This window comes from Lepidochelys kempii, chromosome 19, assembly GCF_965140265.1.
Source record: "Lepidochelys kempii isolate rLepKem1 chromosome 19, rLepKem1.hap2, whole genome shotgun sequence".
Lineage (NCBI taxonomy): Eukaryota > Metazoa > Chordata > Testudines > Cheloniidae > Lepidochelys > Lepidochelys kempii.
In genome coordinates, this window is record NC_133274.1 from 8,208,293 (window position 1) to 8,232,464 (window position 24,172).

Genomic DNA, 24,172 nt, shown 5'->3' on the forward strand with positions numbered 1-24,172 from the left:
TGAAGGGCAAAGTGGTGCACACGTAGGTGCAGTGATGCAGGGTAACGGTGACTACTACCCCAATCCTCATCCAGCAAGGTATGCACAGCCTGAAATGCCATGCTGTGTGGCAGGATAAGTCTCTCTACCATGACACCAGCAATTTACAAGGTGACATTGGAATGCTAGTGCTAGCCCACCTTGGATGCCTGCATGGCATCCAAATCTCAACATGCTGCACCATCCAAAATGCTGACATGTAACCTCTTAGCTGGTGCTGTCAAAACCTTTCATTTTGGTGCCGTTATGTCTTGGCACCATTAGAAAGGCCTTATTGCATCGCAATGGAAGGTCATGATGTTACAACATAGAAGCGTCAGTCAGGATGCTTCACAGGACCAAAAAGTGATTTCAGGACTCAAGGAGAGGATAGCTGTTAACCAAAGTCATGATGTTTCTTATTTTATGGGAAAGAGCATGGGCTTGTGGTATGAGCGATTGGCTGAGAGTCAGGGCCCCTGTGTGCCATACCTGCCTTTGCTACTGACTCACTAGGTGACCTTGGGTAAGTCACTTGACCTTTCTGTACTTTGTTTTACCCATATGTAAAATGGGGTAATTATTCCATTAACACTATCATTACTTGTACAGTGCATGGTGTGTTACTTGTGCATGGTGCTTTACACAAATAAATGAGAGGTCACCAACTATTAAACCAACCTCTGTAGTGGCTGAGTTAATGAAGTGCTCATTAAAGAAACCTGTTGAGGTTCAGATCACATTGGGTGTGGTAATGTATAACAAATCTGAGGAACAGATGGAGACATCACCACAAGCCTGAAACAAGATGCTGCCAGCATTCAACCCTATCTTTCTTTGACCTTTTAACGTACAGACTTTGTGGTTGCGTCATTTTAGATAGTGGAACATGAGTAAAACTGTAGCAGTTACAAACACATGCTCCCACTCAGATCCTGTTGTTCTCTCTCACATGGCCACAATGGTTTGTCATTACTGCAGGTTCAACAAGGTTGAAGAAGTGAGATTGCTGGGAAAGGAGGCCTTGTATTTGCATTCTGCCAAATAGAAAAGTGCCTTGGTGGTTATTGTGTCTGAGTAACACTGAGTAAAATCTATGGCCTTTGACTTACGTGATGTACTTTGCTCTTTGGGAGTAGAGATAAGGATCCCGACCTACAGTAATTTGTAAATTATACAATAGGTGTTTCCCTTTCTAACACTCTATCCTGCAGTATACTTATTAGAAGTGGGCATTTGAGCTGAGTACAATGTGCAGTAAATATACAATAAAATTCTATGCACGCACAAAAGCTTCTTTAAAAGAACATGAAACTGGTAATAGCAAGCCAGAAAAGATGGTTGAGGATTAAGCCTACCATATATGAGCACAGCATAATGCAGCTCTGTAGTACCAAAGTGTCTAGCTATTGGTAGGCCAAATTCTGCCCTCAGAAACCCATGTGGAACCACTGAAATCACTTCATGGCAGAATTTGGTGCATAGCAATAAATACATGTAGCCAGGAGTAATTACATATCTTGTTCAGAAGCCTCTGGTATTGGCAGCTGGTAGAGACAAGGTTCTCAACTAGATGGACCATGTCCATTCTGCAGTGTTCAGAATTACAAGATGCAATTATATAAATATTCCCTTGAGGGGTACTGCACATGATTTCACTTGATTTTGGGGGAGGGTGGATGTATCCCTCTTTCACTGCAAGACTTTTCCATGTGTAAATAATGACTTATTTCCCAAACCAGTAACATAAGACCCTTGGCCTAAACTATAGAATCATCACCTGCGTCATTAACCAGTCTACATTTCCACCCAGTTAATCCATTGCTCTTCCCATTGCAGATTGCCTTTGTCAAGAGGTCATATCACCAACTCTTTTTGCAGGATGGTCCCAGTTTTTCCCAAAATTGCCTCTGCTATGTGATAGCATCCTCCCACTGTAAATCAGAGCAAGGGCCCCCAGTTCTTGACAGGTTGGAGTAAGGACCTGCACAAAGGACATACATTCAAATTCAGATCTCTCACATGGCAGTGGAATGTGCTGAGACTATGTTGCTATGAATAGCCCTGTAGTAGACAATGTTAAAGCTTAAATAATTTGGACATTGCACTGTGTTTGCTCTCAGAATCTGTTATGGAGGTTTAAACACAAATATTTTAAAAAACAGTTTTAATTTTATATATTGATAGGTACTGTTTTCAGAACATCCTACCATTCTATAACCCAATCTCCCTTTGCATTACAGAGTATGGCCGCTGAACTGTTTTCCTAGACTTTCACTGAGTTGGTGAGTTGAATGAGTCTGAGTGAGTTTGTGGAGGGAAGTCTTTTATTTGTGGAGGGTTGGGAGCTCTTTTGTGGGTATTAACCCAATGTAACTTTTTGTATGTGTGCGTGTTTTCCTTAAACACATAAGTGCTTAGCATTTTAGACACTTGCTTTAAATTAAATCTAAATAAATACACGTGTATGTCATAATACGTGAAAAGCAATGTAGCATACATTTTTACAAGTTTTAAAACCTATAATTACAATTTTATTTTACAAAATTGAATATATTTTTAGTTAGACTAGTTCAGAAAAGAACCTGAACGTGTCAAATCTCTTGTACAATGCAATTTACAGATGCAGCACCTGATTGTTGAAGCATTGTGGTTTCCTGGGAATTTACTGTTAGACAACTAATTTCTTTTTGTATTGTTTCCTTATCTCGCTAGCAACAGTTACCAAGCAACTTACAAACATACCTTTCCAAGCTGTATTGAATGGTTTCTTGCACCACGAAACATTAAAAGAACTTTCTTCCCAAGTTTGTTCTGGCCAACATCTCTTTGTGCCTCTGTGGGATTTTGTATATGTGTGCAACTTGCACTGTACTCAAGTTTTAGGGCTTATATATATGGGGAAAATTACCAGCATACCTATGCAGGTGTAAGTATACTGGCATTGCTATGCTGGTAAAACTCCCCATGCGGACATTCTTATCTCATTGAAGTCCATGAGAGTTTTTTTCAAGTGATTCAATTGGGAATTTAATTTGATCTTTAACAAGCATGCCTCTGAGAGTAAGGGCTTGTCTACTCAAGGGAAATTACCAGCATAGCTATACTGGTAAAACTTCCCATGTGGACACTCTTATCCCAGAATAAGAGTGCTTTTTTCTGATTTAACTTATGGCACTTTCAAAGTGGTGATGTTTGTTGAAGGTCAGATTCTTTTCCCAGTTGAGTCACTTGACAAAACTCCTGTTGACTTCAGTGGGTGAAGAATAGAATCCACAAAACTGGTGACCTGATAAGTGGCATGACTGCCATAGTAGGGTATATATTATGGAGCAGATTCAGTGATTCTGAACCAGAGATCTGTTGGGATGACACCTCATGACCGTGGGACAATTAAATGACAATGTCAGATGTGGGATAACAGCAGATTTTGTGTGGGATGGAGGATAATGTGTTAAAAGGGGAATGCACTTTGTAGTGAGGGACAGTTAGGAGGTATACGTGCAGGGACATTATTCTCATATGCTTCAGTCCTGTATAATTCATACCTCATCCCAGAAAGAGTACAGATACCTATCAAATCTGAAAGCAAATATTCCAGCTATACTCACTAAGACTGTTACAAACTGAGATGCTTAATCATTTTCGATCTTGAAAATTTAATTAATAGGCATTGAGTTTAATTGCTTTTGGTGCCTCAGCTTCATTTTCTTTGTGTATAATTACCTGCTGAACGTGTACAATACTTTTTATAGCTTTTTTAAATATTTCTATTTATATTACTATTGTGATGACAGAAAGATCAGCAGTAACACTTGCTGGGTAGGAATTAGATATCTGATTTTTGGTAGGTTTCCCAGACTTATTGGGCAGATAGAAAGAGAGAAGGTGTTGGGGTTCACTAAAATTATCGCCTTCCTTAATAAGGATAAGAGGCAAAGACACATTCCTAATAGCTTTCATCCTGTCCCTGTAATCCTTATGGCAAATTACCATTTCACTAGCTGTCCAATCCTGTACTTACACAGGCAAAACTCTTGTTGAAGTTAATCGGAGGTTTGCCTGGATGGGAAGTAGGCCACCAGAAGTTAGAGTATGGGATGTGTCTCTATACTCAGGGAAAATGAATTCTTATATTAGTGTAAATCAAGTGTGAGCATGGAAAGAAAGCAGAGATCCTATTTCTTTATTTTCCATTGCATTTTTTCAAAATAACAAATTTCACAACTGATGGCAAATGCACTTTATTCTGGAATGTAAAAATGTCCAAAATAAAATGCATCTTTCTTCTTATTGTTTATTCCTTCTTGCTTCTTCTGATGAGTGTTGCTGAACCAACAGTCATAGTCTGTAAAAGACACAAATATGTTACTTGTTTTCCATTTATACTGTAGGGGGACCTGTATGTAGCTAACAGCTTTGAAGTTGCTGTAGTATATTTGTAATTCCATCTCATATCATCTGAAAATACAGTTACAACAACTGCATATGGACATGCTGATTACATTCATACTGAAACAATGGTGTTCTTCTTAGGGAACCAGTTCTGAACACTGAAAATCTAAATAGTCAAATGTTATCTTCAAGTGTACTGTTGGAGTAATCTCAGTCACAAGTATGTTCCCTATACTAGAAACCCACTGCCCCAGATAAGTACTTTTGATCTGGTTCTTTGCAGATTTATTGTAAAGAAAGTAGGCTGGGATTTTCAAAGTCATCTAAGGAAACTCAGCATTTAAAATCCCTAGGCAGTTCTGAAAACCTTAGCTGTAATTCTTATAACAATGATCACACCAACTGGAATACATATTAAAAGCCTGGCAAGTGGAAGTTCAACTCCCTGGGAGAAGGGTTCTGTGCCAGTAGGAAACCGTTCAGGACACATTATAAATTCCTAGGATTTGTAAATAAAACAGGTGAAAATGTAAATTAGCATGGCTTGATTCAGTTTTCGTTCTCTGCTCAAGAGCATCCCAGCTGTACAACCCTGTGAAAAATCTTGCAAAGAGCCTGCCCACATGATGGTCAAAAGCTAACAACGCTAAACCTGAGTGCCTAAAATGGAATGATAACGGAAATGAATTTGGCTCAGTGTATCCTGGGAAGTGATGAATAGCAACTTTCAGTGATAGAAATGTATAGAGTGAAACTATAACAGACAGCCACAGGCATTGTCCATGTGTAGAGGAGATTCAATTGAGTCAATAAGTAACAATGCATCACCCTGGCTGTACTAAATGGTAACTAATGTTGTTTCTTGCTGCTTGCAATCACCCTTGGATTATAAAATTACATATTCTTTCATTAATAAAGTGATATAATCCATGCTCACAGTAGTAATTCCTGTGCTCAACACTGGGACTTTTTAAAGTGATGGTATCATTTTATAAACTGACAGGCATAGAAAATGTTTCCCCATTATTTTTCCTATTGCACCTTTATTTACCAATCACTTACCTCCACCATTTCATTTCCTTTAATTTCCTGTTCATGGGAGAATGTTTCTGTTTTGCACACAAGCTTCCCACCTATCATGTTAACCGTGCACTGTGAACACAGATTTTTAAAACGTAAGTATTTATAGTAGCCCAGCAAGTACATTTCTGGTAGGCAATTTAGGCCAAAAGGTAGAAACTGGCAATTCAGTTAGAATGGTAGTTAGTTACACAGATAAGAAAGAATGGAATTGTAGATACTGATATTTCATTAATCTCATGCTAACTTCAGATTGACAGGACTAATGAGCATCTTGTTTAGCATTCAATGAAAACTTCTCTTAACTGTTGAAACAATACCAATGCATGTATAAATGCTACTTCTTGGTGTGCAGATAATTTTCAGGAAATACAGATATATTAGAAAGACTTTATAGTTATTGGTATTGTGTGTAAAGCGAACTGGCAGTTGAAATATGCAAAATGGGAGTAAAATTTGTCCTACGTAATGTAAGACTATACAACGGGTTTTGCCACATTGGATCAAACTGTTGGTCCATCTAGGATGTTATCCTTCTTCTGGCAGTGGTGGCTGGGGATCTCAAACTTTTTTGTTTTTTAATAGTGTGGACCACATCTTAACAAAAAGATTTTCTCATAAACTACCCTCATTTCTATCCATAAACATATGACCCAACTCCCCTGCCACAACTGGTAGCTATAGCAATACCCTACATGAAAAAATTGTAGTAAGAACACATTTAATGTGTTTTATCTTTTTAATGTGCTTTATGTCAGCTAGAAACTACATGGAGAGCTAGAACCATGGGAACAGTCAGCTCTACTCAGACCACCAGGGGTGCTCCACACACCACTATTTGGGAATCACTGTTTCAGGAGAAAGTGGAAAACTCCATAATACATTTGTAGCCAATTATTCATGTACATGGGGAATAAAATTCCTCCCTGACCCCTGGGTTGATCAACTTATGCACTGAAGCAGCAGATTTGACTACTTTAAGAAATGTTACCTTTTACCTGAGCATTTTAATGAGCTGTTGTGTGACAAGAGCTGAATTAGTACAAAGCATTCAGTTTTTCCTAGAGGTTAATGGGGGTTTCTTCAAACTGTGCTTTGCAGCAACCATTTTTCCAACTGAAAGGGTCTGGAAGCAGCTCCTTCTGAAGCTAGAGGAGTTTGCTCTAGAGTGGTGTAAGGTGATTGCTCCTCCACAGTTGCTTAATGTGTTGCCACCACAACTTTCTTGGGACCTGCTAACATGGCAGTTTGTGACACAAACTTAGATTCCCTGTGTCGCTAACCACAAAGCCAGCTAGACAAACAGTCTTTCTGGCTCCTTCACTTACCATGTAACCTGCATGCTCTCTTTAGAGCTTTTAAGTTTTACTTAATTTCTTACTCATCAGAAGCAATTGAAGTTTCCTAATGGGAATAGTACAAAGAAATGCCACTTGCAAAATGATACTGAAGTACTAGTAAAAAGAAAAGGAGTACTTGTGGCACCTTAGAGACTAACCAATTTATTTGAGCATAAGCTTTTTGCGAATACAGACTAACACGGCTGCTACTCTGAAACCTGAAGTACTAGTGAGGGAGCAGTTATTGTTCTTGAAATATATTACCTTTAGTTTTTTGCCATCCATAGTAGTGATATCAGCCTCTTTCCCCAGAGTAAATGAATTTGTTACAGACTGCTTAGGTGTTTTTGATGTCACAACAAAGTTGTTTCCATTTTGTTGTATTTCAATAACAGGCTTAATGTCTTTGGCAACTTTGATGAGGTCATCTGCCAATGCTGCAGAAAGAGGAAAAATGGAATTTTAACTTCTCTGTTATGCAGAGGGAAGTATGGGGTTTGTTTGTTATGCAAATAAAATACTTTGATTCAATGAAGTGACAAGGTTGACACAAATCAACAACAGAAAAGGATGTCAAAGTTAGATTACCCTGTTCTCTATGGACATACAATTTCATCAGTGGGATACTTGGTTTTAGATTCATTTTCTTTTCTTATAATCTTGGAGTTTCCCTGCCAGTTCTTTATGAGGTATGCTGTTTTTCTTAAGATTTTGAGGATCTTCCCTATATATAGTCATATTTACAAGCACTTTGAAGTGTTTTTGCCCTAATATTACATTAGTACAATAAATTAATTTCTCTTTTTAAATTTTGTGTGCATACTTAACACTGGTGAAAGGCTGACCACCTTTTCTATGTTCTTTTCCATTCTATATAGTTTTTTTCTTATATCACTGTAATGTCTGAGCACCTTTAGTACTGCACTAAATGACATGAGTAGCATTGCATAAGGTTCATTTTCTCTCTCATCCTCCCCCAGGACAGACTGAAGTCCTCTGCATAGCCACAGGGCAAAACAGTGCAAGTATCCCCAGCTTTCTCATCAATAAGCTTCAAAGCTGACCTGAAAGGATCGCCTTTGGAGCTGAGGGTGTAGTTCAGGCAACATGCTCTTTGAGAAGGGATTTTCACTGAGCAAGGCATTCCGCTCTGTTTAATTTGATTGTTTTGCTGCAACTAACAATGCAAACTATGGTGGTGTTTTTTAGTAACCTAGACACCTCTGACAACTAGCTAGAGACCATCAAACTCATTTCACATAGGCTAACAAACAGCCATAAGGTAATCAGTGATTACTGTCAGAGGCTCTATGTGAACTGGTAACAGAGCTGAGAGGCTCTATATCCCATTACCAATTCCCTCCTAGTTAACCTTATAAACTGAAACAGGTCAACTGATATGCTTCTACTGAATACCTTTCCTTTCATAAGAAGACCAGTCTTGTGGTTAAGGCTGAGTAGATCTGGGTTTTATCCCTGGCTTTTCCACAGATTTCTGTGTGACTTGTGGGCAAGTGTCTTCACTTCACTTGATATCTAAAATGGGGCTAGTAACACTTACCTAACTCATGGAAGTAGGGTGGCCAGATGTCCCAATATAGGGACAGTCCCGATTTTTAGGTCTTTTTCTTATATAGGCTTCTATTTCCCCCCACCCCGTCCCGATTTTTCACACTTGCTGTCTGATCACCCTACATGGAAGGTGGTTTGTGAAAAACACTTTAGATATTCCCTGATGGAAGGTTCCTTAAATGCAAAATGTTGTTATATTTCACAAATCCAGCAAGTTACAGAAAAAAAAATAACAAGACACTTACCAAGAGCTTTCAGAAACTCTTCATAGTTCTCTTGAGCATAGACCCGCCAGGTTCCATTGAATGCCATTATGGATGGTGCAGTACAGTATGGCAGTGATGCCAGAAAGAGAATGGAGCAGCCGTCTACTGAATTAAATGCTATTTATACAGAAAGAAAATGTGGCCTCTCATATGACATAATCTGCTAATTATTAACAATATAGTATCAATTATTAATCATCTGTTTATTCTTAATAGAAATAACCTCTAGTTCATTGTGGTCTGTGGCTGTCTCTTTACCCTGACTGTCTCTTTCCTAGCAAGTTTATTGCTTCCAGAATAGATTAAACTAAAGTACAAAATGCAGAATAAGAGTAGCCACATGGGGAGCTAATGTGGAATAGCTATTCCAGGCTATTTCCCTGTTTTAGGCAAGCCCTTGTCTTATTGAAAGCCTATGGTACTTAGGCTCCTAAAGCATAAGGGTTTGTGTACTCATAACATTTGTATCACTTTAAATATAATGGTATAGTTAAAGCAATACAACCTCTCCAGTGTGGATGCACCAATATAAATTTGCTTATACTGGTATAGCTTATTCCGTAAAGGAAGGGGAAAAAGCTATATTGATGTAAGGCACCTTTGTACAGATATAACTGTGTCCACACTAGGGATTATACTGGTATAACTATATAAATAAAAAGAATCACACCGAAAACTGACACAGTTATACTGGTACATAAACTGTGTAGACCAGGCCTAAGTCATTAGTTAAAATGATACTTAGGCTCATAAGTCACTGAAGCACTTTTGAAAATTTTACCCATATTCTAAATAAATAAATACAAGTGTTCAGTTATATAAAACTTTAGAGAAGTAGTCACTGGATGTGAAATTATATTTCTTATATATTGTAATAAATCCATGGCATGTGAAGAACTTCATGACTCACTATGCTGCATGTGGGTACTTGGAACTTCACAGAGACAGTGAAGATAGAACACAGATCAGTCTTTTCCAAAAGAACTGGCCCCTACGACGTGAGGAAAAAAAGAATCTCCCTTAGCCATTATCAGTACAGGGCCTACGACCCACAGCTGATCAGTTGTGATTCCATCTAGTAGACATCAGTGGGGCACATATGCACTAATCAGTTTCTTACAATATTTAAATGTATTTCATAGAATCATAGAATATCAGGGTTGGAAGGGACCCCAGAAGGTCATCTAGTCCAACCCCCTGCTTGAAGCAGGACCAATTCCCAGTTAAATCATCCCAGCCAGGGCTTTGTCAAGCCTGACCTTAAAAACCTCTAAGGAAGGAGATTCTACCACCTCCCTAGGTAACGCATTCCAGTGTTTCACCACCCTCTTAGTGAAAAAGTTTTTCCTAATATCCAATCTAAACCTCCCCCACTGCAACTTGAGACCATTACTCCTCGTTCTGTCATCTGCTACCATTGAGAACAGTCTAGAGCCATCCTCTTTGGAACCCCCTTTCAGGTAGTTGAAAGCAGCTATCAAATCCCCCCTCATTCTTCTCTTCTGCAGGCTAAACAATCCCAGCTCCCTCAGCCTCTCCTCATAAGTCATGTGTTCCAGACCCCTAATCATTTTTGTTGCCCTTCGCTGGACTCTCTCCAATTTATCCACATCCTTCTTGTAGTGTGGGGCCCAAAACTGGACACAGTACTCCAGATGAGGCCTCACCAATGTCGAATAGAGGGGAACGATCACGTCCCTCGATCTGCTCGCTATGCCCCTACTTATACATCCCAAAATGCCATTGGCCTTCTTGGCAACAAGGGCACACTGCTGACTCATATCCAGCTTCTCGTCCACTGTCACCCCTAGGTCCTTTTCCGCAGAACTGCTGCCTAGCCATTCGGTCCCTAGTCTGTAGCGGTGCATTGGATTCTTCCATCCTAAGTGCAGGACCCTGCACTTATCCTTATTGAACCTCATCAGATTTCTTTTGGCCCAATCCTCCAATTTGTCTAGGTCCTTCTGTATCCTATCCCTCCCCTCCAGCGTATCTACCACTCCTCCCAGTTTAGTATCATCCGCAAATTTGCTGAGAGTGCAATCCACACCATCCTCCAGATCATTTATGAAGATATTGAACAAAACCGGCCCCAGGACCGACCCTTGGGGCACTCCATTATTTAATGATGGTCCCAGACATACAGATTTAAGGGGGAAACGAAACATGGAACTGTTGCCTGGGGATTGAAGTGGAAAATAAATGGAAGTACTTAATTCTTGATTGTTACTCTCCACATTCATAACCTCAGAATTCCTCACTCACAGTGTAATACTCATCCCTCCCTGATCAAGCCTGCCTGCTGGCTTTGGAAGGCATTAGGTAAAACTGTATGTGGTTTGCAATACAGTTGCTTAATTCAAATAGTGTTTGTGCCCTAGAGGTGACTGACCTGTCTAAATCAACATTTCTAGTACTGTATTAAGACTAGGCAGTAGTTTTTAGTTGAGTGCGAAAATAATGATGAATTTTTCTTATGAATTTACTTTACACTGTTGTCCAGTTGTAATTTTTAGAGACAAGCCCAAATTGGGATCAGAGATCCAAATACACCCCAAACTTTGGGACAGTTCAGGTCTATCTCTAATTCATCACAGTTTTAATCAGTAAGTATGTCACAGGATTAAGAGTTAGGAGATCTGAGTTCTAGTGCTGGATACTAAACCTCCACTTGATTTTAAGAGCACACTGCCCTAAACTATATTGTCTTTAATCATTTGAATGTTTTAAAATTAATTTTAGAGATCCAATTTCTGATTTTAAAAGATTAATATATGTTTGTTAATAAGGAATTTTAAAACATATTTGTAAAGGATTTGCTTTAGCTGAGCAAACCATTGATCCAACAGTGTGTTATCCTGTCCCCAGCTATAGCCAATACTTGATGCTTCACAGGAAGGGGGAATATACAAACTGCACCTTGCCAACAATGCAATGCTGCTCATCAGGCAGCTCATCTGTTTGCAACTGGAAGTTTCAATTTCTGGGAGGAGTTCATGCACAAACACCAGGCTCTGACTTTGGAAAAGTTCACTGACTCATGGATTTTGTTAAACTTTTCATAGTGACCTGTCCTCATTGTCCTCCAATGGCCAGACCTTGCGAAGCTAAACATTAAACTAAAGTGCACAACAGTGGTAAGCATCTGTTGCACTCAAAATCAGGCTTTATAAAGGGATTTCTCTGTGTGTGTGTGTGTGTGTACACGTATTAGGGACAGAATTCACATATACATCAATCATAGCAAGGCTATGGGGTTACAGTGCAGCATCTCTGCAGCTGCTACTCTTGCTAGAGACTGGAACAGAGGCTGCTGCCATTCTGTACCTCCTCCATGTAGGCTTTTATTTTGCAGACAGGGACTGCTATTTTAAAGCCATATAAAATAATGTAACCAAAACTAATAAACATCAGAAACTAAGAGATTAATTTAAAATTACTCCTGCGAGCCCAATCCTGCAATCAGATCTGTGCGGGTGCAAAGGTCCGCCTGTGCAAATCTCGTTGCAAAATCAAAGCCTGATAACAGGCCGGCTTAAATCAACTATTTACTAGAATAACTACTATTAACTAGAATAACTGGGTAAAACTGAACACTGATAGTTATAGAATGTAATCAAGGACGATGGATTATTAAATTGATAAAATTCATCAGCAACATTCAGTTTGTATGTCTTTATTGTAAGAAGTATGACTTTAGAAAGTCCTTTTTCATTAGATGTACTTATTTTTCATCTTCTTTGTGTCTTAGAGATACAAAGGGATACTAGTCCAGATGCTCTTAATAATCTGAATATGTAACTGCAGTTTGTGAGCCAGTGGATTCCATGTAATCTGAACAAGAACAGATATTTAGGACTGTATTTTGTGCACCTGATTTTTTTCAGCACCTGCTCTATGTAATAATAATAATAATAATAATTAATAATAAAAGGAAGCACAAATAAAAGCCCTTCCAACACAGCTTCTTCCTGTCTCTGCTGACCTTAGCTGAAATTAGACCCTGAACCCACACCAACTCCAGCCCAAATTCTGAATGTCAAGAACCATGCGTAATCCTCCAAATACTATGTCATGTTATCATTATTAATCATGTTTGTTATAGAAGTGCCTACGGACCAACCAAGATCACAGGCCCATTGTACCTGGCACTGCACAAACACCTTTGTAGAAGATGTGTTCTGTTTAAACTAATGTAATTAGTCATATAGGGAAGTTACCTCCAATTCAGAAAAGTTTGTATTTCTTGCTCTCTCCCTTGCACGCACAAATCTGTTTCTAAACAATCTTTTCCATGGACACTTTTAGGTATGACTCACTCCTGTATTGTTATCAAGTTTTACATTTTTTATTTACACACCTTTTAAACACTGCATAGAATACAGGATCAACTACAGTATGACAGGCAAACACTGTTCTTGATCAATAGTAACAGATAAAACAGTGGCATGGAAACCCTCTTCTGAAAGTGTGGGTAGTTTAGAACCAGTAGCTGTCAAACATTTTAAAAATGAACTTTTCTATTTGTACCTTGATCTTTATTTAAAACAGCATTATATGTCATGTTACAAGGGTTATTTCATTCCTCTGGATTTCTATTGTCATCCTCTACAAAAATCATCTGTGTTCTCAGATAAAAGCCAGCTGTGCTACTGATTCTTTGGAGTGTTACGTCAAAAAGCCCATCATGCTTGTGACACAGCATTTTTCAGTTAATTTTTATGGGAGCTGAATTCTAAAAACTGAAGAAGGAAGTGAGTTCTGTACAATTGAGGATTCCTCTTCTGCACAGAAACTAAGCTTTAGTTTGGGGACTGGTGTGTCTGAGAATGTTCAGAATAATTTAGCAGTTGCCTAGACATGTCACTTCATGTGATTTGAGAGGTAATTTGTTATTACACATCCTCTAATCTCATTCATATGAAGAGGCAATTACACCATGTGGGATAGGGAGCTTTATTGTATCTCATAAATATCTAGGAATATGCTAAATAATAAAGGAATATGCTAAAACACATGAGCTAATATTGTTATGTAATCCACTGTCATTTATCTAGGTGAAAAGGGAAAAAAAAATTTCCCATGATTTTTTTTCAACCTTCAGCCTTTTGAATAAAGAACCAAATTCAGCCTCATCACTCACACCTGGGCTTTAAAATACTGGGCTGGAATAAAAAAAACTTCCCTACCTTTCTGGTGCAGGAAAGTGTAAATTGTACTCTGTGCCAGCTAGCTCATACAGCATGTTCACTTCAAAGGAAGGAGTTGGGGTAGCTTTATGTTAAGGCTGGGATGAGTTCCCCTCTGTGTGACTGCCCGTGGAAACTGTTGAGCGATTGCACTGAATAGCCCATTTCTCTGTTGTCCTGACCATGCCCCCTCTCCAAAAAGCGCTGCCCAGTTAAGCACTAGTGAAGAGGAAATAGCGATGAGTTTCCACACCATAAGCTCTCCTCTGGAAATATTCCTGCCACTGGAACTCTGTCTCTGGGTTTATACTACTCTAATCTGGGCTGAATCTGGCCCAGTCACTGATCAAAACAGTTATCATCACTTAAACGTGTTCAGATATAGCATCATTTGACAGTTTACAATACGTTAGAGTGAAATAACAGCTGTGTACTTTAAATGTGTTTAAATTCGCACTATGTCGTAGTACACACAGTAATCGCACACATGCTCCTCTGCAAAGCCACAGAGGCTCAAAACCACTGCCTTACTTTCCTCCCACATGGCTTAGACTTGTAAACATGAGTGCATAAGACCCTGTTTCAGCGAGGTATTTAGGAACATGCCTAACTTTCAGCACACCAGTGGTCCCGCTGACATCTAGTTATGCATGTGCTTGAGTACTGTGCTGAATTGGGCCCAAGCAGGGTTACGTTTTAACAACAACGCACACATCAACATTTTCCTGCTATAGGATAGTCAATAACACACAAGGGCTTAATACAAAACGATAAGTTCTTGTATACATGAACCCCCACAGTGTCCGATACATAGTGCTGTTAGCTGAAAAGTGGTACACTTTATGAAGCAGTTGTCTAATTCTGTCGGGTTAGAGTGGGATTTTGAAGGTTTTCTCCAGTTTTCTATAGATGCTTTTAAGAGGGGTACATTGTGATTTCTTATACTGTAAATCACTGTGAAAACCTTTATTTTATACATAGATAATAAAAAGAGAGAGAGTCTGAATTTTAAGGCCAGGATTTTCAAAGGAAACCAAGTGTCTAAATCCCCTTGACATTCAATGGGAGTTTGGTGCCTAATGCCTTTAGGTCTCTTTGGAAATCCCAACCTGCGTTTCTGAGTGTGTTGGAAATCATTTTTCCCGTAGCTCGATCGGTTCTTCTCCATGCTTGTACACACTGATAGTAACCTGCCCTGTTTCAGAGCCATATTTGTTCTTGACATAGATGCTGTATTTTCCTGTGTCGTCACTGCAGACTTTCTCAATGGTAACTGTGACAACTATCCCCTTCACGTCCATTTTGTAACGATCTTTAAAAACTACTACCTTCTCGTTCTTGAACCAAGTAATTTCTGGGTAAGGGTCACCAGATATGCAGCATGTCAAACACAGGGTCTGTTTTAAAAATATAGTAAATACAGCGTTACAGTGACAATTCACAGCCAGTGGCTTAAAGTATAATTGGGCAAAGAAAAAGATAAAAATGGATCTCCAAAAACCACAAGTTTCACTGATCCAAGAACTCATAAGTTCTTATCAGCTCAGACACTCTGGCCTCAGGCAAGCTACTTATCCACTTTTCTGTGTCAGTTTCCTCATGAGTAAAATGGGGATCATACTGCTTATTCATCTCCCCCAGAGAGGGACTTGAGAGGATTAACTGATTAACATTTGTTAAAGTTCTTTGAAGATGGAAAGCACCATATAAATGCTATGGATTATTATTGTTCACAGTATTGTTTTAGCTGTGTTGATCCCAAGAGATGAGATTCTCTCTCATGTATTATCATTCTTATTAATTATTTGTATTACCTAGGAGACCTAGTCATTGACCAGAACCCCACTGTGGTACAAATACAGAACAAAAAGATGGTCCCTGCCCCCAAACAGCTTTAGGTATAAGACAAGAGACAACAGCTGGATACAGATGGGAAGTAAAGAGGAAACCATGAGATGATATGGTCAGCATGAGAGGCAGTGGTCTGAGAATACAAGTCTATGGGCCTGATTCTGATCCCAGCAATTTTTGTACCTAAAACAGATATTGTACTTCTCCTATTTAGTGCCTAGGACAGCATGATCTTACAATACCATTTTGCTTGCCAGGAAATGGAAGACTACATTTTTTAAAAAGAAAAGGAGTACTTGTGGCACCTTAGAGACTAACCAATTTATTTGAGCATGAGCTTTCGTGAGCTACAGCTCACTTCATCAGATGTTTACCGTGGAAACTCATGCTCAAATAAATTGGTTAGTCTCTAAGGTGCCACAAGTACTCCTTTTCTTTTTGCGAATACAGACTAACACGGCTGTTCCTCTGAAACCTACATTTTTTAAGTGCACAAATATTTAGCCATATAGAAAATTGAATCCATGCAGCTGAAATCATTGCTACTCTGTTTGGGGCCATTAGCAATAGAAGTATGTTTAACGGTTTTCAAAATGTTAAGGATCATTAATGTGACCATAAAATTCAAGGCTGTTTTAGTTTCTAGGCTATGAAGGAGTTATTAATTATGATACAAGACAGGAGTCCCTCAATAGTAGGATCTAGTTGAGTTGAGAAGTATATCAGAGGTGGCAGAACTAGGTTCTTGAGGGGGTGAGCAAGATTTATATTATTAGTGAACAAATCTACCAAAGCAAAACCTAAATACTTCATATGAGCTTGTTAAAATTACAAATTATCATGGCTACTCAGGCTGTTAAGCTGGGCAGGTTTATCTTTTTTTGGATAGGTGTAGGGGTCTTACACACCAGAATAATGTGAATGGAGAGAATGGCTGCTCTACATTTTTATTTATTTAGTGCATGCCCATGGTGTGTCTGACATGGTACAAACACACCAACTGCAACCTGTCTACAGCTCCTGCAGGGGTGTAGGTTTCCCTGCAGGGAGGCATCTTTGTTTAGAAGTCACAGCATCACAATGAGATAGAATTACCTTCTCCAGCCTGCAGCTTTAAACAAAGGGCAGTTATGGTTAAAATTTAATTACTCTTCCTTGCATGTTCCGTGGGCACAGCTGTGGTTACATGAAGTGCAGGTTGCTTATATTAATCGCTTTCAAAACCTGGATTATACGTGTCTAAACAGAAGTTAGGCATTTTAAGTGACCTCAGAAACCGCTAGGATTTTTGATGGGACTGGCCAGTCAGTGAGATTTAGACATGGGATTCTTTCTTCTGCCACTTTCCCCAGGTAAATCAGGAATACTTCCATTGAAGTCAATGGGCCTGATTCTCATTTGTGCTAAGGCCCCTTTACACCACTCTGGCAGTGTAAAGGGACCTTAAAGTGGGCATAAATTACATTTACAGTCATTTTAAAGCCTCTTTACTCAGCCACAGTGCTCTTAGAGTAAAGGAGAATCCAGCCCAATAGATTATAAGACTAGTGTGACAGAAGAATCAGGACCCATATTTAAAGTTGTTAGCCTAAAGCAGGGATTGGGAAGGGAGACTAGGGGCATGTGAAACACCTACCATATACTATTGTCAGCACCTGAAAACCAGGGTCTAATGTCTAAGGAGGGCAGTTGAGTAAGGAGAGAGATGTTCATGTAACTTTTCCTATGGTTAGCATTAAAACTATCCTTGCACTTCACAAGTTCAGAAAAATGGAACCTTGAAGCCTAGCTAGATTTGTGGATTTCAAAGGGAACCCCCGCCCTACCCCCCAAAATTTTCTCCTATAGAGAAGGTGTGTGTGTCTGGAAGGACCACCCACCATCATATTGCTCAGTGTTGTTAGCAATGGGTATCACACCAGGCCTCTGACAACTGCAATAGCTCAGGAAAGCACAGGGACTGCAGCGGTGGCCATCCACTATATGGGGACACAAGGTAGGGGAAAGCTCCTTGTGTTCCTCCTGCCAGCCATCTGTGCAACCTGGCCATGATAGGTATACAGTTCCTCAGTAGTACCTTATCCTCCATGATGGTGGCAACATCTGGCAGACCTTGAACAACTCTGGCACGATCTGGGAAGGAACAAATGTGACTGTTCAACTTTACATACCAGTATGGCCCTTTGATCTGTATGACAGAACCAAGGAGAATGTGCAACGTTCCTTTACTTACTCTTTTCTGCTATCAGCGCTTCCCTGAAAGTAAGAAAAAGATAATTGAAGATAAATGTAGTATTTTTTATTTATTAAATATGTACTCTGAATGTTTTTAATAGGAACCTGTTCCCTAATTTCTATAGAGAACTTCACTTCCAAAGTGAAAGCAAAGATGTTCAGTAAGGTGAGATATTAGAACAGGGAAAATGTCTGAAATTTTCAGGGATTCTCTAGGTTTCCTCTGGGGTGGGGGGGATGAGGAAGGGTTTTTTGGCCTGTTTCTGGAACTAGAGAGACATGTTGAAAACAAATTTTTTAATTCTTGATAATGGATAATGCAGCTCCTCTAATGTTTGCTTAAGGCTTGATCTCACAAGTGCTCCACCCAAGAAGGATCAGAGGTCCTTTCTGATTCGCTGGTCACTATAAGAAAAGGCTGATGTCGGAGTTTCAGCTTCATGTCTAGGAAAACTTCTTCTTCTTTAAAAGTGAATTTAGTTTTGAAAACTGTCCCAGAGTGACAGTCTCGAAAGCGGAAGCCCTCTGTGTATCTACAGAAGAGGTACCGCACAGGGACCAGGAAATGCAGGCTTCCTCACGGGATCCCATCATCATGCCTCAAACCTGATCTGGAAGGGTCACTCCTACATGCGAGAGGGAACTCCATTTCCAGGCCTCTCAGACTTAGGAGTGGCCATGATCCTGCAGTGACTTTTCTGCTGACCCAACATTTTTTCCCATGGTTCATACTGCCAATCCCTGTGGAGCCATCCCTGCTGTAGCTGCTGGCCCCTATGCCTCTCCTGCACCAGTGCCATACTCAGCCCCCACCTTCCAGCTTGGCCTGCCCAGGTGTAGTGTTGCTCCCCATCCCCTCAGAGGGGACAGGGCCTGCTGGAAGCGGATGAGGTTGGGCAGGCCCCTTGAGGGAGCCCTGGTGCAGGAGCTGGCCCCACGGCAATGTTGTGGAGAAGCAGCACTGGGTGACCCACCGCCTACTTAGGTTTGGCCTTGTGGCCCCTCTGTTGTGATGGAGGGGCTGTGGGGGCCAAACCTGAGTGGGCAGTGGACAGCCAGTGCGGCTCCTCCTCGCCATTGTCAATGATATGTACTGTGCGTAGTGGGCGTATGGCTGTGGGCACCACTAGTGTACTGTGCCTTTTGCTACAGGGGCCCCAGTCCATCAGCGTCTAGACTGCATCCACCAACTCACGTCATCAGGTCCACTGCACAGCTGTCAAAAGGTAGTGAGAGTTGGTGGATAGCAAGCAGAGCAACCTCTAAACTAGAGTTCTAGTGGAAGAAGATACTGTAGTATAACCAACACCCTAAGCCATTCATCCCTCTATGGGATCCATTTCCTAGATGTTGCAAACAGGCCCTGATTCTGAAATTGGATCCATGCTGGCAGATTCTTGCCCCAAACAGGGCCTTAGTGATATCAATGGGCCTCTGCATGGGCAATGGGGCTCTGTGTGTGTGGATCTGCTTTACAGCAGTGAGGGCAAACAGGGTCCTAAAATGCTATTTTCTATTTTGTTGAACATCTCACACATTGACTTACGTTGGTTAAAGTGAAGAAGGATATTATCTAAATGCATATGGACCTTCTCTCCCTTGGCACTAATTCATTTTAATTTGCCTTGTCTTCCAAAGCTATGGCTTGCTTATACCTTGCCCAGACATTCTCCTCCCTGCAAATATGAGGTTTGAATAATTTCCTGCATTTAGCAATTTTCACATTACCAAGGCTCTTTGTAAAAGAGAAATCTGCCAGGACTGGATCTCCGTGGGATGTGCAGCGTGGAGGTTAATCCAAGCTGCAGAGTCTCATTTATTAACAAAAATAAACCAGGCAGTTTAGCTTTAAATGTAAACATTTAGTTCAGCTTCAAATGTGAAAGTATTTGAGAAGAAACTCACTTTAGCCGTAGGTGTTCAGCCATTACTTCTTCGAAAGCTGCAAGGAATAGAAGAGATTTTAAGAAGAAAGTGCAGTTTGTGGTTTGTTATTTAATAGATTTAACCTAACGTGTGTGATAATAGGGACATGTAGAGACACACATAGAACAGTATTTATAGCTGTCTCAAGGAAACATGTGATCTATTTATGTGCTGCTAAAAGATCAAGGCCCTGATGCTCCCTTCCCATAGAGAAGCCCCAGGGAAGGGGAAAATAATCTGAACAACTCTGAGAGGTCCCAGTGGCAGAGTGAGAGTCACTTTCTCTCCTCCAAGAGAGGGGCAGGGATGCTTCCTGCAAACCCCAAGGGTCTGTGGGGAAAGCAAATCAATTTTGGGTCATCTCTCAGGATAGCCCTACTCTCTGGAAGCTTCCTCTCCCATGGCAGTAATGATCCCTAAGGGGGGTTGGAGTCTTCCTGCCATTAGCTACTCTGCCCATGCTGCACATGACCCTCCTCTGTGCACTTCCCTCCACTCCCCCTCCTCACAGCATACCATCCCCTTGGCACTTCACAGAGTTCCCCCTCTTCTGTGCGCCCCATCTCAGCATGAGGGAGATGAGCCTGAAGGCCCAAGTGAGGAGGAAATCTCAGAAAGTAACAGGTGTTTAGCTCTTCCCTCAGACAGAAATTTTCTGCTCCAGTTCACCTTTCCCAGACAAGTCAGTTGACAGTCTGTGAGAATCTTTCCCGTCGAATATTTCCAGGGTATATTTTCCCTTATCCAAATCCGTGGGGTTCAGTATGTGTAGCCAGATCTGGTCCATTGTACTTCCGCTTTTCAGCCTCTCACCACTTTCTAGTCGCTTCTCCCTAAGGAAACAAATTATATCATTTTAACAACATTGAAGTAAAATTGCACAAGTTTTGAGATTAAACTGACTTTTTAGGATCTATTGCTTAGAACAAGAGACTGGGAGCTAGGACTCGGGGGTTCTATTCCTGATGGCCATAGACTCACTGTGGGCAAGTCTCTTAGGGCTGGATTTTGAAGGGTATTTGGGCACCTAAACATGCAGAAAGGCACCTAGTGGGATTTTCAAAAGCCCAAACCTCAATACCGTTGAAAATTTGGCCCTTTCACATCTAAATTTTGCCTATCTGGAAAATGGGTCTATTCTGTAAGGGTGTTGTGAGGCCAAATTAACTAATGTTGGGAAAGAACTTTGATATGCTCAAATAAAAGGGTGTATAAATGCGAAGCAGGAGTAGCATTTAGTTATTCAGAGTGGGATGAGGCGGTCATTCAGAGAAGTATAAAGCTGCACAGACAAAGTACTTTAAAAAAATACATCCTCCCATGTCTGTAGCTAACCTGTCATTTGATAGTATCATTATCACACCAGTGAAATCATCACCCAGGAGTACTTGTGCAGCAGAAAATAAATAGAACATGATTGGTAACTGACGAGTTCCCACACACGATTCAATGTAAAGAGACAGTTGAATTTAAAACCCCTTATCCCCCCAATCCTGCAATCCTCATTCCGACGAATCCCCCACTGTCTTCAAGGAGTGCAGGTTCGCGCACAATGATCCCGATCCTCAAAGGTATTTAGGCCCCTAACTCCCATTGATTTGAGTGGATGTTAGGAGCCTACAATACTTTGAGGATCTCAGCCAATGTGCTTTAATTTCCATGACAGATAATACAGACTGTCCATATGTTATGAGCCTTGCTAGCATATCTGAAGTACATACTTGTGATACCAGGTTGTTTTCATGTAGTCCATGTAGTACTTCACTTCACTGTAGATTCGAATGCCTTCTGCAGTTGGCTGGACTTTCAGAGGTTTAGCAGAAAGGGCTAAGAAGAGAATTCAAAGACTGGAATTTCACTGGGTGACCAGCCAGTCTATATACTGGCAATTTTTTTTTTTTAAAAAGAACCTAATGTTTCACCCTGTTTGGAGAACACGGGCAGCTGAAAGCGACATGGCGTTCCAGCATATGAAGGCGCTACGGCTTCCACCCAGCAGAAATGTGCATACTTCCTCCAGAGGCTTGGATCCTAAGTAGAGGAGGTCCCATAGACACATTAGGGCCTTCTCTCAACCTCACCTTTCATTGTTCTAATACTGGGGCAGCCACCAATGATGTGGGTAGAGTAACATTTTTACCACCACATCATCTAGGCCTGCTCTGTGCAGGGTTTAATGATGCTTTCTGAACGGGATTTGCTCGGGTCTATACTGCACCAGGCCAGCTGAACCCATTGTCAGCAATGGGCACATTCCCTACTATAGACAAGGCCAGAGAGACTTAGGTCTCAGCTCACTTTGATGTTAGAATGTGACAACTGCAGGTGTCTGGGCAGAAATAACAGATCATAGCAAGAGTTAAAGAGATAACATTTCCTGCCCTTCTGGGAGGATCAGGTGAAAAACAGGAGTAGAACTCCTCTCTCACCTGCTGCAGCAGCCCTGCCTTCAGCTCACTGCTCTTCCCCTTCCTCTCATTTCCAGCTGTTTACTGACTGTTGTCCCCACACTTCAATTCCCCAAATTCCCCCAAACCCACAGCAGAGTCTAAATGCCTCCTGTTCCCCATTCATTTTACTTCCCCATTTGCTGCCTTTACAACACAGAGGAGTTTTACTTCAGAGGGAAAGGAGTGGCCTCTTGATCGAACAAAGGACAACTCCTAAGTCCCAATCCTAGCCCTGAGACCAGCTCTTTCTCCCACCATGGGCAAATCACTTTGCCTCCCTCTGCCTCAGTTTCCCCATCTGTACAGTAGGGATAATAGTTACATACCTCTGCTAAGTATTATTTTTACAGTTTGAAGCAGATGAGAAACAGACTTACCACTAACCCTGCAGAGCTCTTTGAGAATGTCTTCAAACCCTGCACACACAGAAAGAAGCTTCAATCAGCCATAAATACGTTCACTAGCAATGTGCATCTGATTCACCAACAGCCTCTTCAGATCATAAAACCTACTGTATATGGTATTTATTTTGTTGTGTTTTCCTATTGGTAAACTTCACTGGCTATAAAGTTTTTGCCATTGACTCATTTATTTCTACATGTTGGACATATCTTACTTTATTCAGATGTTGTCAGCTTCCTTAACATTCAGCATACACAGTGATGTATCTAGCATGGGATACAAATTTACCTATCAGGATTAAATGATAGATGCCAGATGACATGGCAGAGTTTAAAGCCTGGGGAAAAAAGTCTCCTAATTCCTGCTGAGTTTAAATGCTCGGAATACCTTTGAGTTTCACTCCTTCTGTTCCCTGCTGCTCGAGAGGTTTTATAGCATGGTCACGATTTGAAAAATGACTGTGTGGAATGACATTGGGAGGATTGTCAATATTTACTGTTAGGATATAGATATTCAGGCCTGTCTGTAAAGGCCTATACTCTAAGAATTTAGGTGTATTCTTATCACTTGGCTAATTATAGAGGTATAAAAGAAAGAATCAAAATCACTATCTGCTGGTGTAAGGGCCTTCTCTTACTGTGATAGTCTGAGGCCCTGTTCTTAGGCTAAGGCCTTTGGCTAAGCAGCAGAGGCAGCCATAAGCTGGGAAGTGAACAGTCACATCCTCACATTCCAAACTAGTCACACTGAAATAAGGTGCTATTGGGCTGTTAGGCATTATCAGGACAGGATTGTATTCCTATCACCTCCAGAGAAAGGGAAGTGCCTAGAAAATGTAAAAGGAAACTTAGTTTGATAGCATCCTGTCTGGCAAGAACTCACTTATCAATAGCTGGGATGTGAAATCCTCACTTCTGTATTGTCTTGTCATTATAGTTCCCACTTTGCTATTGTTTGTCTGTATAATCTCTGTCTGGTTCTGTGATTGTTCCTGTCTGCTGTATAATTAATTTTGCTGGGTGTAAACTAATTAAGGTGGTGGGATATAATTGGTTACATAATCATGTTACAATATGTTAGGATTGGTTAGTTAAATTTCAGGAAAATGATTGGTTAAGGTATAGCTAAGCAGAACTCAAGTTTTACTATATAATCTGTAGTCAATGAGGAAGTGGGTGGGTGTGGGTGGGTGTGTGGGAGATGGGAACAGGGAATGTTTTGCTAAAGGGGGAAATGGGAACAGGGAATGGGAGTAAGGAAGTTGGAATCATGTTTGGCTAAGGGTAGGAATGGGAACAGGGACACAGGTGTAAGGCTCTGTGGTGTCAGAGCTGGGAAGGAGGATACTAAGGAAGGAAACTGGAATCATGCTTGCTGGAAGTTCACCCCAATAAACATCGAATTGTTTGCACCTTTGGACTTTGGGTATTGTTGCTCTCTGTTCATGC

The 24,172-nt window shown here is 40.6% G+C and overlaps 2 protein-coding genes across 2 annotated transcripts in view; both read right to left on the reverse strand.

Moving 5' to 3' along the window:
* Positions 1 to 4,203: 4,203 nt before the first annotated feature.
* LOC140900360 (fatty acid-binding protein, liver-like) lies at positions 4,204 to 8,786 on the reverse strand. The gene is made up of 4 exons (XM_073317557.1): positions 8,651 to 8,786; positions 7,098 to 7,270; positions 5,476 to 5,565; positions 4,204 to 4,366 (listed from the first exon to the last, which is right to left on the reverse strand). The coding sequence occupies exons 1-4, from the start codon at positions 8,715 to 8,717 to the stop codon at positions 4,316 to 4,318; spliced, it is 381 nt and encodes a 126-aa protein (XP_073173658.1). The 5' UTR covers positions 8,718 to 8,786; the 3' UTR covers positions 4,204 to 4,315.
* Positions 8,787 to 13,695: 4,909 nt separating this feature from the next.
* Positions 13,696 to 24,172, reverse strand: part of MYOM3 (myomesin 3) — a 58,738-nt gene continuing 48,261 nt past the window's right edge. The window contains exons 30-36 of the mRNA XM_073318086.1: positions 22,700 to 22,738; positions 21,594 to 21,699; positions 20,542 to 20,705; positions 19,852 to 19,888; positions 17,945 to 17,967; positions 17,789 to 17,844; positions 13,696 to 15,257 (exon numbers count right to left, since the gene is read on the reverse strand). Of these exons, the coding sequence (XP_073174187.1) occupies positions 14,994 to 15,257; positions 17,789 to 17,844; positions 17,945 to 17,967; positions 19,852 to 19,888; positions 20,542 to 20,705; positions 21,594 to 21,699; positions 22,700 to 22,738 (689 nt within the window). The 3' untranslated portion in view covers positions 13,696 to 14,993. The remainder of the gene's footprint in view (positions 15,258 to 17,788; positions 17,845 to 17,944; positions 17,968 to 19,851; positions 19,889 to 20,541; positions 20,706 to 21,593; positions 21,700 to 22,699; positions 22,739 to 24,172) is intronic.

What these genes read in the sequence shown, in the direction of transcription:
- LOC140900360 (XM_073317557.1), bottom strand. Translation starts at nt 8,717, where the DNA reads ATGGCATTCAATGGAACCTGGCGGGTCTATGCTCAAGAGAACTATGAA. An exon ending in AGAGTTTCTGAAAGCTCTTG is followed by an intron (nt 7,271 to 8,650) that starts GTAAGTGTCTTG and finishes CTCTTTCTGCAG; the next exon opens with CATTGGCAGATGACCTCATC. An exon ending in TGGATGGCAAAAAACTAAAG is followed by an intron (nt 5,566 to 7,097) that starts GTAATATATTTC and finishes CTGTGTTCACAG; the next exon opens with TGCACGGTTAACATGATAGG.